The sequence below is a fragment of the Corvus kubaryi genome, unplaced genomic scaffold (genome assembly GCF_017639235.1).
Source record: "Corvus kubaryi isolate FWS band 111438036 unplaced genomic scaffold, C.kubaryi_AGA036_p1.0 136, whole genome shotgun sequence".
NCBI lineage: Eukaryota > Metazoa > Chordata > Aves > Passeriformes > Corvidae > Corvus > Corvus kubaryi.
In genome coordinates this window covers 9,932,140-9,947,202 of record NW_024580670.1, presented here as the reverse complement: position 1 = coordinate 9,947,202, position 15,063 = coordinate 9,932,140, and the positions used below count along the sequence as shown (strand labels likewise).

General features: G+C 42.9%; 1 protein-coding gene across 1 annotated transcript in view; it reads right to left on the bottom strand.

Annotated features, from left to right (window-relative positions):
• Positions 1-3,511: 3,511 nt before the first annotated feature.
• UROC1 (urocanate hydratase 1) overlaps positions 3,512-15,063 on the bottom strand; it is a 39,188-nt gene continuing 27,636 nt past the window's right edge. The window contains exons 15-20 of the mRNA XM_042016671.1: positions 13,979-14,049; positions 12,965-13,063; positions 12,451-12,550; positions 9,562-9,643; positions 4,351-4,450; positions 3,512-3,754 (exon numbers count right to left, since the gene is read on the bottom strand). Coding sequence (XP_041872605.1) covers positions 3,614-3,754; positions 4,351-4,450; positions 9,562-9,643; positions 12,451-12,550; positions 12,965-13,063; positions 13,979-14,049 — 593 coding nt within the window. The 3' untranslated portion in view covers positions 3,512-3,613. The remainder of the gene's footprint in view (positions 3,755-4,350; positions 4,451-9,561; positions 9,644-12,450; positions 12,551-12,964; positions 13,064-13,978; positions 14,050-15,063) is intronic.

Here is a 15,063-nt window from a genome sequence, read left to right as displayed (position 1 = left end):
CGGGCCGCCTCCGCGGCCGGCAGCCCCTGCGTTTCCATCTTGGGGGTCCCTGTAGCAGCGCCTGAAACCGGAGCCGCGGGGCGGGGCCGGCGCGGGCCGCAGCGGAAACCCGGAGCGCGGAGTCTCGGAGCGGGCGCGGCGCGGGCGGCTTCGGGGAAACCCGGAGAGCGGAGGAATGGACGGGACGGAGCGCGGCAGCCCCGGGACAGGGCCGCCAGGGTGGGAATGGCACAGCGGGGAGCGGCTCAGACGGCATCCAGCGTGGCACCGCTGGACTCAGCTCAGGTCCTGGGGGCTGTGCTGGTGTCCATGGCTAGGAAGAGTTACAGAATAATTAGGGTTGGAAGGGACCGCTGGAGGTAACCCAGCCCAACCCCCCTGCCAAGGCAAGGTCACCCAGAGCAGGGGACACAGGAACACATCCAGGTGGGGTTTGAATAGCTCCAGAGAGACTTCACGCCCTCCCTGGGCAGCTTTTTCAGTGCTCTGCCACCCTCAATGTAAAGTTCTTCCTCGTGTTGAGGTGAAACTCCATGCGTTTTAGTTTATGGGCATTGCTGGGCGCCACTGAAAAGACTCTGGCACCATCCTCTTGACACCTGCCTTTGAGATGTTTACATGGATTAATGAGATCCCCTCTGTCTTCTCTAGACTAAACAAGCCCTGCTCCCCTAGTCCCTCCTAATTAGAGAGATGTTCCAGACCCCAAATCATCTTTGTGGTCCTCCACTGAACCCTCTCCAGTAGCTCCATGTCTTTCTCATACTGAGGAGCCCAGAACTGGACACAGCACCCCAGATGTGGCCTCACAAATAGAGGAGGAGTATCATGTCCCTGGACGTGCTGTGCAGGAGCAGTGCTAAGGGTGCAGCCACGCTCAGAGTGCTGAGAGAGGGAAATGCTTTAGCAAAACACCCTGTGTACCATCAGTGGAAATACGAAAACAGCGCTACGGGCAATGCAAAGTCACTGTTCAAGCACAACCATGGCACACCATCACCCAAGATAGACCAGCAAAAAAAAAAAAAAAATCCTACAAATTCAGTTAATGCATAATTTTAATTTTTTTTTAAATTTATTCTTGGGCAAAGCTTTCTTTGGGAGAATGTTCAGCTGCCTTGTGGCTCTCCAACACTTATGGAAAAGGTGAAATTATCCTGTATTTGCTATGGAAATTTACCAGTTCCCTGCTGCCGTGGGACTGGCGAGCAGTCCCAGCAGATGGTGCTGTGATCCTTCTCCTGCTCAGAGTATTCCTCCTTTCTGAGCATCAAACCGCCTACAGCAAGGGTGTGAAATGCTGGCCAGGCACACTCAGCTCCAGGGAAGCTGGAGCTGTGGGAACACCCAGAGCTCCACTGGGCTGAGTGCCACTAGGTGTAGGTCTTCCCTGTCCTTGGTGGCCCCCACCATCCCAATCTCCCTACGGAGGTCTTTGCAGTGCCTTCCTTCATGTTCTTAGGAAAAGATAGGTCTGCCCCCGAGTTTATTGCTTAACACAAAGGTGCATCCCTGGCTGAAGGATGTAAAACCTGCCACCAAGCTCTTGCCTCTATCTGCAGCCACACACAAGATTGTCAGGATAAGTGCCATTTTAGGAAAGCGTTAAGTTGCTAAGATTCATAGGAAGGATGCTTCAGCCTGTCATGCTTGAGACTTCACTGCACTGCAGAAATTCACTGCTTGTACATCCCCTGCCCAGATCAGATCCAATGCAATGCCTTCAGATGGATGGGTTTAAAACTGTTCTCCCTGTCCTGGCTTTGTTTAGCAGTGAGGTCAGCTACCTAAAAATTACATCAGCACCCCCACACAACAACAGCCTGTTCACAGTCTCAGCTTCTCTGCAAACAAGTGGACAGATACATCGAGGCTCAGCAGGGCTCAGAAAGGGAATTTATCCCTGGGGTTATTTATGGCTTCTGTGTGCTGGAAACCCCCTGCTATTTCATCCCTGACAGCAACAGGTTAGTGTTTCCCTGTGCCCTCCCAAAGGTATTGTAAACCTCAGCCAGTTCACATTTGTTAAGTGCTTGACATATGCAGTTAAAAGACTGAAGCAGATTTAAACATATACATATAGCTGCATACTACATCTTTAGGATAAACACCAGTGAATAGTCATAAATAAGACCAACTGCTAGCCAGTTCACTGCTTTTCTGTACCCCATTTCACCTTAACTCATGCTACCTCATTAATGGACTTCATCATCTGAATTTCAACTTGTAGCTCTTTATAGCACTCATATATGTGGGTTCTGTGTCTCCCTAAAGGCAGTCCTGAGTTATAAACTCCCAGGGACTTGAGTGACATTAAACATGGCTATACTGGTAAGGTTATGTCTCCTGGGCAATAAGGCTACTAGGACAAAAATAAGGTTCCTTTTGTGCCTGGGATGTGAACGTGAACATGCTGGCAGGTACCCCAGTACTAAATAATACAAAAGTGAAGAACTCATAAAAAATATTTCTTCAACATCTTGTTTATGGTGTATTGTCAACTCAGAATTAAGACGAGTCTATAGAACAGCTCTACATTCCTCGGTACAAGAAAAGCCAGTATATTTTCTGGTTGTTCCTCTTGACAAAGCAAGAGCCACCAGTGTTTTGGGGCTATGAAGATTAGAGTGGTTTCACACAATACCAATACGCTAACTTACTGTGATTATTAATAAGGTAATGCATAACATATGTCAAAGCAAAGGCTGTCAAATCTGCCTGACAGCTACTCACATCTCAATCGTATAAATTGGCAATGTGGGCAGGTTTTTTCCATAATGTAAAGCATTCCTATCAACTGCAGATTGCACTTCACAGAAGGCTCAGTTTCAAGCAGATGCCAGACTCTCACTGTTCATCTGGAGATATACACAGTGCGTGAACAGAGTAAAGAACTCATTTGTGATTCAAAATAAACACTTCCCTTTTCTTAGCAGCAGAGGCAATGCAGAGCTGCAGAGTTTGCTCACCTGTGGGTAGTGTGGGGTCCAGCAGGGGTGGAGTTTCCCAGTCCTGAGGACTGTGTGCTGTCCGAGACTGCAGCTCATCACATCCCCTCTGCAGCAGCACAGGCAGGTTTTACGTGTGTAACACCCCTTTTCATTCCAAGAGGTAATGGATACAGTGCCAGGAGACCGAGTGACATTCCAGAGCAAGTCCACTGGGGAAAGGGACTGCTGGCACTGTGTTCATGTCAGAATGAAGCCCACGTGCTGTGCAAGGACCATGCTTAGCACGAGACTAAGGATAGATAAGAATTACTTTTGTACACACATTAATTTATGAATTATCAGGAGTAAGTGACTGTTTTGTTGTTTGGGGATTTTTTTTTTTTCCATTTGATTTTCAGGGACAAAATTCCCATTCCTTTCCCTATCATGAACAGTTTCCTATTGCAAACATTGTTCCAAATATGTTGGTGAAAAGACTGTTCCTGGCGGACCTGTCACAAATACAAACAGATTTGCCCTGTTAATAAGTTAGAGAGGAAAAAAAGAACTCACATGGAACAGACATTTGCAAGGCTTTTATCATTTGGCCAGAGAGCAAAGCAGGATATCAAGGAAGCAACTTCAACTATGTCTGCAAGAGCAACATTGCACTTGGAGTACCACTAATGTTGCACGGCTTGCTCCAAGATGTTCTCATCCACCACCTTGTGAGGGAGTGTCACCCTCAGAGTGCCATTTTCCTTCATTGCTTGGCAGATGGTTTCATAAGCAAAGGCGTTCCCCGACCAGCAGCGCCTGGCAACCTGTCAGACAAGAGAACCAAGGGGTGTAAAAATCAGACAATCCTCTTGCCACACCCACCTTGCACCATATTTGCGCAAACACTGGCAACCAACTCGTGACAATAAATCTTTCAACCCCCTGCCAGTTTTTAGTTTCCCTTCTGATTTTGCAAGTAACTTTTGTAATACTTTGTTTTTATGAGTAGTATTTGGGTAGACGTGGTACTTTTCCATGCATAACATCGGACAGATAAACACTGGTAGAGCCAGGTACTTTATAAACTTACAAAATTCCCTCACCAAAAATAATTGGGCACTCCATCCCAGCTCTGTAAAACTAGCAATTGCTTTCAGTAACAGTATCATTTAAGCAGTCAATGCTTTTGTAGTGGGACAAATATTTAAAAAGGAAAATGTCACTTCAATTCATTTTCAACTATGAAATCAATGAGCCTAATTCTCTGCCAGCATGTAAGGATGAAACTCTTCTGACAGCTAGAGAAATCATAAACCCCTTTTCCATCAGCAAAACTCTATGTTTTGATCTGTGTACAAGCAAGATTCCCCAGATTTAAAAAAAATTAATATTGAAGTATACATATATGAGTTTTGCTTACTCCATTGGAAACATCCCAGCTGAGCATCATCTTAGCTCGTTCTTCAGCTTCCTTCGACCCATCCAAAACCAGGCCAAATCCCCCATTGATCACTTCCCCCCTAAAAAAAAAAAAAAAAGGTAAGAGAATGAAATAAAAATAATTCAAACCAATACCACAAAATTTACAGGAGTTAATTTGTTCAGTTGTACTGCAAAAAGAAGGATGAGAACACAGAAATGGTTCTGAATAAGAGACTATCAGTTATCTTTTATACTTACGAAAAAAGAAAAAGGGTGTTTAGCAGGCAAAGGCCTGACTTCCTGACCTGCAGCAAACCTAGTCCACCTTTCTTGTAATGTCCAGCTAGCAGTCAGGATCTGCTCCAAGCAGGGGTACCAAAAATTAAGCTTGCTGTATATCTCCTGAATCCTGCACTCTGTACTGGCTCTAAAAACAGCTGGAAAAAGGTTAACAGATCTGATGGGCCAGAGATTTACCTGTCTCGGGGTGTTTTTAAAGGTTAAGCTCCTCATGCTTGCTACACTGCAGCCTGCCATACAGACAGGATCATGAGGGTGACAGTGTACTTACAGCAGCAGGAAGATGGATCTATTTATATTCTCTCGGGACAAATGACAGAGCATAAGCATTTTATTAAAAAAGTGTTAACCACCACTTAATGCACATCTGCCTCGATCATTTCCAAAACAGTCGTTCATTTTGTATGAGATACAGAGCTGTTTAAAGACATCAATGCCAACTTTTCAGGAAGCAGACTTATTGGCAGAAGAAGAACAGAAATATGTTAAAATGAACAGATTATTCTTGGGAGAAATAGCAGTCTGGTTTTAAAGGACAGGGAAAACACGTAGAGCAAAACATCTTGTCTGACTTCAGAATGTGGCCTGCTCGAGCTCCCATTCCATGGCATATGGTGAATAGTGGTGAATGCAGCTGGGAGATTAATCTGTTGCTGTAAATCTGTGAGAGTTCTGGCATTAGAGCTCAGCATCAGCAACACTTGAGGGACAGGGCATATCATACAACAGTACATGGTATGAGAGGCTAATGGAAATCCCTGGAGGCAGGATTTTGTCCTCTGCATTTTATAGTTAATATAAGTTTACAAAATTTACATAGAACAACATCAGACATGCCCATTAATCAGATAGGAGTTGAGAGTCTTCCAGTCCAAGAAGTAATTGTTTCTTAATGTGTATTTCCAGCAGTAACTTGAGCTTCTGAGGAAATAGGGAATTGAGGCTAAACTGGAGCTTCACAGACCTGAGATCTACTTCCTGAAACTAGAGGTTTTCTCATTTTCAGTGGAACGTTGTTACTCATTAATTCCCTTCCTAATACTTACATACAGGACCTGTGTACTAAGCAGGACCCTATGACAGAGCTCGGCAAGGAACTCAGGGATCCAGACCTCACCATCACAGTACCATTCTCTGAATTCCCTCCACTTTTCCATTATTAGATACGTCACTATTACAAACTAGTTTTCTGTTGAAAGGCACAGTTTTCTTGAAAGTGGTTTCTTACAGCAGACCATCACTGAATGAATTCGTTTTTTTAACTGGAAAATTTGAAGCAAAGTCATGTTTTAAATTGAGATCTTTGAATATTGTAAGATCTGAGTCTTCAAAATAAAATTATCCTTTTAGATTGACACTGTCAACTCTTGCAGCCTGGAATTTAATTCCCACTATGTTTTTACTGTGTGAAGCCTTCACTATTTCTGCTCTTAGTCTCATCCGAGGATGCATACAAACAGTCAAACATCTGTATTTCTTGAAAATTCTACTTTTTGAATAGCTCATGTTGTCACTGTTCTCTCCAAAAGAGGGGAGCAGACTGGATGACAACAAATGTAATTCTGCCAGGGCCAGTTACTCCACCATACTCTGCTGCTCCTGTGTACAGAGACCAAAGAACAGAGCACCGCCCTTTACTGTCAGAGTTCAAAGCCCCAGAAACCCAGACCTCTGGACCAGTGTTTTATGAAGATATTCCATAAAGGAAGATGATATTCTTTCAGTGGCAAAATTTCCCTCTGTCCACAGTATCCCAAAGAGCATCCTTTGAAGCTTAGGCATGAACATTGAGCATCTGATCTACTTACACTCCATAAATTTAAAGCCTGTCCATTGATTTCCATGGAGTTACACCAGTGCAAATCAGAGTCACTCACCAGAATCTGCTCTACTGTCTAAAATCACTCCTACATTAAATGCCAATGTTTGTTATGATGGATTTTCTAGCAAAACTTCTCACTTTTAAAGGGGAGCTCTCTGCCTTCATTAGCATTGGGTCACATTTTCAGGTAATTAAAGAAATGTGTGGCATTTTGACCTAAGCTACTCCTATAATTTCCAGATGTCTCCTTCTAAGATGATCAAAGAAAACAAGGCCTCTCTCACAATCAAGATGTCACACTGTCACCAGTGCAGATCGATTCTTAAATTGCTTCTGCCTTTTTGTTACTACAGGTTATCCAGGCTCTGTGCTAATACACATTCTCATGCAAACAGGCAGCAAAAAATGAGTAACAATCATTTGCTGTAATTATAGTCAAGACTATGTTAATCTTAAGCCTCTCCAAGAGTACATGTGGTGCAGATTCTGGCTAAATAAATATTAATCCTGCTTTTCCTGTTTGTCCCACAAGGCTGTAACAGAAAATAAAGCATGTAAAAGGCATTTTTGCAGTCTCAAAGGGAAAACACAGCAGATCTGTCAGCAGTTCCAGGCAAGCCCAGCCTCTGCAGGGAGGACTGGCAGCTAAACACAGTGCAATTACCCATTTTTGAACTCCCTGGGCAGACCCTTGCCAGTGACAGCTGGATTTCTCTCTAATCACATGTATTTTTGTTAATAAATATATATAAACGATCACTTGCACTTTCACATTTCCAAATCAGCTGATGACAAGTTTATCAAGCACGTGGCGATTTCTTTATGGCGAAGTCAGGTGGATTTTTAGTGCTCCAGAGAAAAACAAAAACAGGGTCAAAAACTTAAAGGCATCTATCTCTTCCAGGCAAAGAAAGCAATATTTTATGGCTGGGGGTGGTTTTTCTTCTTTTGCCACCTTTAAATTTTTCCTCTCTCTCCTCAGAAGGCAAAGGGGTGCAGCCCTTTCACCAGCCAGGCTGGTGCCACATTAGTTAAGCCAAGAAGAACCACCTGTCTGGCCTGCCTTTGGGGGCTCTCCAGGCCAGGGCACTTAATGACACGACAAGGTCACCACAGCTGAGCCTCAGCATGGTGGCTTGTTAAGGCTCTGCAGAGGCACACCTAATTTTCAGGCCCTGCATTCTTCACTGATGCACAGTAATTTAATCACAGAGGGCTATGACTGCTTCGAGAACAAGGTGAGCAGATACTCTTCTGCAATGACAAGCCCCAAGCAGCCATAGGAAATGACAAAAAGGAGAACCAAACCCTGCTTTTCCAAAGATATTTTGATTTTAGTGAATAGCCATACACTAATTTTCTGATGCATTACATAAATTACAGCATAAATCTGCTCTGCCTTGTGGCAAAGTTTCTTTTAATGATGTAACTCCACTTACAATACAACTAAAACAGTATAATTGAAATTGCAGTGTGGTCAGGGCCAGTTTTCCAGAACTAAGGGCAGACTCACCATTCAGCCAAGCTGTCTTTGAATAGTACAGAGGGCAAAAGTGTCCTGGAAGAATTGGCCTTAGAGAGACCAGAAAGGAATAGGATCATTTGTATCCTTTGAATTAAGCATCTTCAATGCACAGAACATTCATGGCATAAGAAATTATTTTAGCAATTCTAATAATTATAATTATATAAAAATATTCCAAATACTTTGCATAACATGTTGTGAAAAGTGATTTTCTTTGCTTGTATTTCCTAAGCAGATATTTTAAAAGGTTAAACTCAGCTGAGGAAATTTAGACAGAACTTGTCTGCTGCTACCTCTGGAGCCTCAGACTGAGATGACCAGAGTAGGGAGACATTCTGGTATGTGTTTTCCATTCAGAATTAGGGAAATTGTGAATGAAATCATGGCTGTGGGTCCTTATCACTGAAATCAACAAAACCTTCACTCCATGTGCTTCAGCCCTCAGAAAGCTTTCTTCTCCTATCATTAAGCTCTGCTCTCATGCACCCTTCTATGCAGGAGTTATGCCACTGAAATCAAAGGAGTAAAGAGTACAGCGAGGGAGTTCTTCAGCTGACCTAAAGGGATATTTTCTAGATTCAGCTCATTCAGAGGAATACCAATTAATTATCATAAAATGTCTCTGAGGTTAACATCTGCTACAAGTTCTTTGGCTTGCTGGTTTTGGCATATTCCAGCACTGTTTGCAACAGAGAAGTATGAGGGTTCACCACAGTATTTAACAGAGGGTTGTGCCTCTTTTGACTGCTGATACCACCAAATGAAGACATGACTGTAAAATGGTAGAGGGTTTGCTGGAATATGCTGGAAAGAGCAAACCAGAACTAAAGACTGCAGTGTGGCCAGGCTTTCCTACTTCCTACACCTCTGCCAATCCAGGTAGCCTTTCAGTGGCATATGGAGGAGTTTAGTTTCCATCTCCATATAGAGTATTTCCTTCATTCTGCTTTTCAGTTTAGGCATGTCTCTTAGTTCTGCATGTCATGTGAAGGAGGTGTTTAATTCAGTCCTTACTTGGCTGTGGTCTTTAATGCTACCAGGCATGTGCAGGGAGAAAAAGACTGTGGGGTTTACTGGCACCTGAGCTGGTTTGTCTCAATAACCCCTCACTGCACTTTAGCACGGGAGCATTTATATTGGGGTCCTAAGGTCACAGGTTTAAATACAGCCTAAGAGGAGACCTAAACATAATCCATCCACTAACACTCTGGCTGTGCATGTGTGAAGACAACGCTGGAAGCAGGATCTGTTCAAAAGGACCACAGCAGACTGTCTTTGTTCATCAAATTAAGTTCTTCAAACTATGCTGTGGCCAGTGTTCAAAACACTTTTTCTGGACATATGAGCATTAATTAGAAAAAGTCTCCTACAGCACCATACTTTGCTTTATAATTTGTCCTTTCAGTCCTTGATGGCAAACCCGTCCTTCCCACCATCATGACATTGTTCTCCTCCGGTACTACACGTCTGTTCAGCAGTTCCTGGCTCTCCTCCCCACACACATACACAGCAGCAGGAGCAGGATTCAGAGCCCAGCTTTAGCAACACGAGCAAGCTCTCACCAGCCAACTCCACCCCCGTTGTGCAGCGCGACCCAGGTGGCTCCTCTGAACGAGTCTCCCACGAAGTTCTGCACTGCCATGTCTGGGAGGAGAGCAGAAGTGTTACTCATGGGCCACGTTCATTTTTGTGTTGTGCTGCTCCCTCCTTCCACTGACACCCTCACTGCGACTGTGTGAAGGCAGGGTTGGAGGCAGGTTCTACTCACAGCTTCTCTCACAGATATACACTGAACATCTCATTCCTGGGAGGAACAGGCAAGGGAGATTTGTCTCCCGCTCTCTGCCCTGACTTTGGAGGAAACAAATGCCAGTTTCACACTGTGGTTTATGAGCACTCTGGTGATTCCTGCATTTGTGCTCCAAAACAGGAAGCTGAAGGACCTACCACTCTTCAGCTCTGAGATACTACTTCAGGGTGGAGAGAAATGCAATCCACTCCTTTGGGATACCTCAGTCATGGAAGAACAGGCTGGACAGATCCATGTGTATGGATTCAAAATGGGCAGGACACCTGGAACACTACACACCTTGCAGTTCTCAGAAGTCTGAAATATTTTCAGATCAGAGTGCAGAGTTACTTCAGCCCTGTGCAGAAAGCCAGTCTAAAGCTAAGGAGTTGCATTCTGGGGACAAAGTTGGGATGAAAATGATATCCACCCCAATTCTTGGAACATGTGGGAATTTTACCCTGAACAGGAACTGCTGAAACCACTAAGAAGGTTTGTCTATAAAAACCCCCAAAGAAACATAATCTAGCAAACAAATATAATTTGACTAATGCATGATTTCCACTGAATTGTTCACTAGAATTTTATATACTTACTACAATTTGTGCTAAAGCATATACCCAGAGAGGTGGAAAGAGGTGCACACAGAGGTTAAGAGTAAAATTTACTGAAAACATTTGTCCAGATTTAATTCAGAAAAGATTCAATACATTATTTGCCATATTTTTAACAGGAGAAATAAGAGAAAAACAACTATATCCCCACCAACCACATCTGCAGACCCACAGTTATGTGTCTGATGGAAAATGAGTTTATTGAGTGCTAATCTATGTTAAACCCTGTCAAAAGCTCCATTATAGCATCTTTTATCTGACATTATGTCACTTTAATAACGCAATTATCATAATTACAGTGCTGTCGAGATTGAATGGGAGAGATCTAAATCACCATATTCTGTAATGTACAGATTTTCTCCTCAGCCACTGGCCTGATAAGAGTGGAGGTTGGACAAGGAGTGAACTAACAATGCAATAAGCTGCTGCTCCTTGGCTTTGATAAAGGTCATTGGCTGCAAATGTCTCTGCTGAAATACACTTTGCAGAGCAGCAATGACCCATCAGGCTGAGGTACTTTAAAAAAAATGAGACAAATGAACATTCTGGAAAAGTCCTGTGTGTTAAAGAGAAGCAAATTTCACCCGAACCAGCTCAAAAGTTGTGTTAAAACAACAGGATAGAAGGGAGAGAAGAAGACCTAAGAAGTTCTTTTACTGCCTCCAGAAGCTCATCTGGTAAAACAGATTTAGGCCTGGTTTTAAAGACCAGTGATATCAGTGGCCAGCAGGTTTTAGATAAGTCCTTGGAGAAGGCAAGTAGATCATGTAAATCACAAAATGCAAAGAAAACCACAAAGCATGATGAGTGATGGAGTTTAGCAAGCCTTGTTTCTACTGCCCTCTTCTGAGGGCACTGCCTGGTGATTACTTATATTGCTAAGATGGAGACATTAGTTTGGATTTCTGTTCTCTGTGCAGCTGCACCATTTTCTCTCAGCTTGTCAGAAACAAACATTATTCAAGGCATCTATCCATTTGGCCTATTAGAACTCACCAAGACACTCAAAAAGTGTTGAAGTGGGACTGATGGACACAGTTAAAAGCCTCATTTCACTAGGAAATCCAGTTAAGATAACAGGGAACGTTTCTCTTTAAAATTGAGCCATAATTTGGTTCTATTATGAATTCTCATAATGGAAGTAATTCAATATGCTCAGCTTCCTCTGTCATAATTTCTCCTTCTACAGCAGCAGATCCTCCAGTCTCTCACCTCTTTGTGACTGTCAGTTCATGACATACAGATACACCACTGGGCTAAAGCTATTATCATAATTTCTGCTTTACAGATGGAAAATTGAGGAAGATTTAGGGTTAAAATGTGCTTAGTGCTTCATTCATTTTTTCAGGTCTCCAACCTGATATTTCTTGGGTTTATTTCTCTAAAGGATTGTTTCACAAACTAAAAAGCAGAGTCTGGTTAGCTCAGGGGGTGCAGAATTAAAGGCTCCTTTTGTAGAGCAAATCTACATGACTTGCCCACAGTCACACTTCAGCTGAGCAGCAAGGCTTGGAGTCTAATCCAGAAGGCCTGACTTTTATTCTTATGCCTTTACTATCAATGTTCTCTTATGACCAGAAAAGTTCCTTTCAGAAACTCCAGACTGTTTTCTTGAGTCCTCAGGTCATGGAATGAAAACAGCTGTGAACCTCTTTGCTTTAAGCAAAATACTATTGTAGACCTGATTTGGATCTTGTGGATTTCAAGGAAATATGGCTGTAACCTGTTTGAAACAGTGAGATTCAAACTTAAAATCAAACAGAAGATACCATCCCCTGAGACTGGTCTCCATTTGCACTCAGATACATCTGGTGCATTTTCATGGAATTTCCAGCAGTGTTCAGGACCTCTCCTGTGTAACCAGCTCCACATTTGTGTCTGTATCACTATTAAATCCCACAAAGCTTCTCAGGAAATCTGATTAATTTGGATTAAAGGGTGTTTTTTTAAACAAAAACATTTAAGAAATGTTGCATTAAAAAGCTATTTCTGTTTTGAAGCCATTTCCTTGCTGGCCCAGGCAGACAAGCCTCAGCTGTTCCACTGACCTGCACAAAAGGCTGATCCATCATAAATGTTTGACGTTTCTCTGAAAGGGCTGTCAGTCCCACTCACATCGTGGTGATCTCTGCTGAGGACTACAGGAGCCTGGAAAAAACCAAGGACAAGACAGTGGAATTCTTCATGGGTTGACAATGCTACTGAGGACCATTATCTGCTCAATTCACTTCTGTTGTCTTAATATTTGGGGCCCTACTAAGGAGTTACAGTCCCTGCTTTGTGCTCTCAGCAAATCACTGAATGATATGTTGTACTTGTAGGTGCCCAAACAGAAAATAAGGCAGTCTCATCATGAAACAAAATTTCTACACCCACCTCTCTCCTGTGACAGAGCACAATACTGGTGGCAGGCAGAGAGGACTGAGCTCTAACACAAACTGACCCCATGTAAATAACAGGCACTTCTGCTCTCACTGGTTGAGGCTTTCTCCTTTCCCACCTGCCACCCCAGTCTGATATTAAACATAATTACCAGAATATATCAAGACAAAAGAGACAAACCTTAATCTTTCCTTCAGAAATGGCTCGATTAATAGCCACGGCTATAGACACACGACCCTTCTGATCAGAATATAAGATTCTGGCTTGAGAGCCAACAACCTGGAAGAGAAAAATGACAGAGGGTCTCAGCAACTGGCTTATCTTCAGGTCCCAGACTAATGGAGTCATAGGAGTGACTCCTTTCCTTCTATAGGAGAAAGTACAGATTATTTCTTCACAAACATCCAGCTTCCAGAAGAAAAATTTAATTCCCTCTTTGAACTTAGTTTTATCTCCACTCACACAAACCATGAGATGTATTTCTGTATTCAGCTGCTACTGTCCAGTAAATTCCACTTTTTAACTCAACCTGATTGCTAGGCTATAATCCCCCTATCAACAAATCCCTTACCAACAGCTGAGAAGCAGAGGTTTGGAGCTGGTGATGGTGGGCTGGAATAGAAGAGAAATATGGCAAAGAACATCTGTCCTGCACAGCTCTGCTGTGCTTCCAGATTAGGAGAGCACATATGAGCTCTACAGCATCATTCATTGGCTTCACAGGGAGACCCTGCCTGAAAAGGAAAACAAAGGATGATCCACTGGTGTCCTGCTTCCCACAGTGCAGAAGGATGGCAGCTCTTCAGCCCTATCACCTGTTTTGGAAAGGGTTCTGGGAACTGCAGGTGTGAAGAGGTTGGTCCACAGCAATGCCAAGAGGGATGTTTTGAATAGCACTGTGAAAGAAAGGTGGTTACAACTGAGATGGAGGGTGAATCATGGATATGTTTCACTCCAGATACAAGAGTAGATATTGCTGGATTATTGTAGCATTTCCAGATGAGGAACTGAAAGGAAAGAGCTGCTTCAGCTCAGCCTAAAATCCTTGTGTGGAGAGAGAGGTTTCAATTGTCAGCCCTAAAAGCTACAGACTGTGTTTTCATTCCTGCCCATTCCTGCTTTTCACCCCAGCATTCAAGAACTGCATTCAGGACCAGGAGCAGCCACATCTGCTGCAGGAGGTTGTGCACTTACCAAGCTGTGCCTGCCGGCTTCCCTAATCCAGCGGATGTTGTCATGGTACTGCTGCTTCACAGATGTGCTCACTTGCAAGAGAAAACAAGAAAAAATACAGCTTGAAAATTAATGCAATATGTTCTAAATTTACTTTAATTCATCTGGCAGCACTAGGGAGTCAAATTCTACTCTCAGATTCAAGCACGCATATAGGAAATGCTGTATAGAGTCCTCTGTGCAGCTGTTGCAGTAACTGCAGAGTATGTTTGAAGAAAGGTACAAGATGCCACTCGGGACAGCTGGAACGGTAACTTCCATTTGGATCTTCAGCAAACTAAATCAAACCTTGAAATATGGTTTACATGTACAGTCCATTTTTGGTCACCTGTTTTACTGCCTATTAAATGCCAATCTATTTCCAGGCCTTTGCTAAATTAGCAGTTTTATCAAACTCCATGACATTGGGTACTACAATCCAGTATTGCACCTTTGAGGCAACCAGCAGAAATTCTCAAAAGCAGCTCACAACACACACTTGAAGATAAATTACACCAATGGACACCATATCTGGGATACAGATTTATAGCACAGCAGTTATTCTGTACTACATGGTCCTTGGATGTTTTCATACCAAGATAAAACTGAGGTCTTTTATACAAAGAGATTTGTTGCCTCACATTTCTGTGGAGCAAAAACTGCACAGGAAAATTTCTTATGCAGTAGTTACTTTATGTCTAAATCCACCCTACACCTTGTTTAGAAGTATGTTATCTAAGACAATTATATATATATCTCTAAGATATATATATGTATCTAAGACAATTATAAAATAGGTTAACATTCTCCAGCATCTTCTTTTCATTTATATCTGTGTCATTCCATCTCAATCAGCCAAACTAGAAAGGAATAAGAATAAAGATATTTCAAGTTAAAGACAGTGAAATATGGCACATATCAGTCAGATACAGGTAGGTCTCAGCACAATCAGCTGCCTCCAAGACACAGCACCATCTGTACCGAGTGACTCACAAAAGGGAGAGGGGGTAAGGAATGAGACAGAAGTGTTGTCTGACTATCCTCATTTATGGGGTTTTGCACCTCAG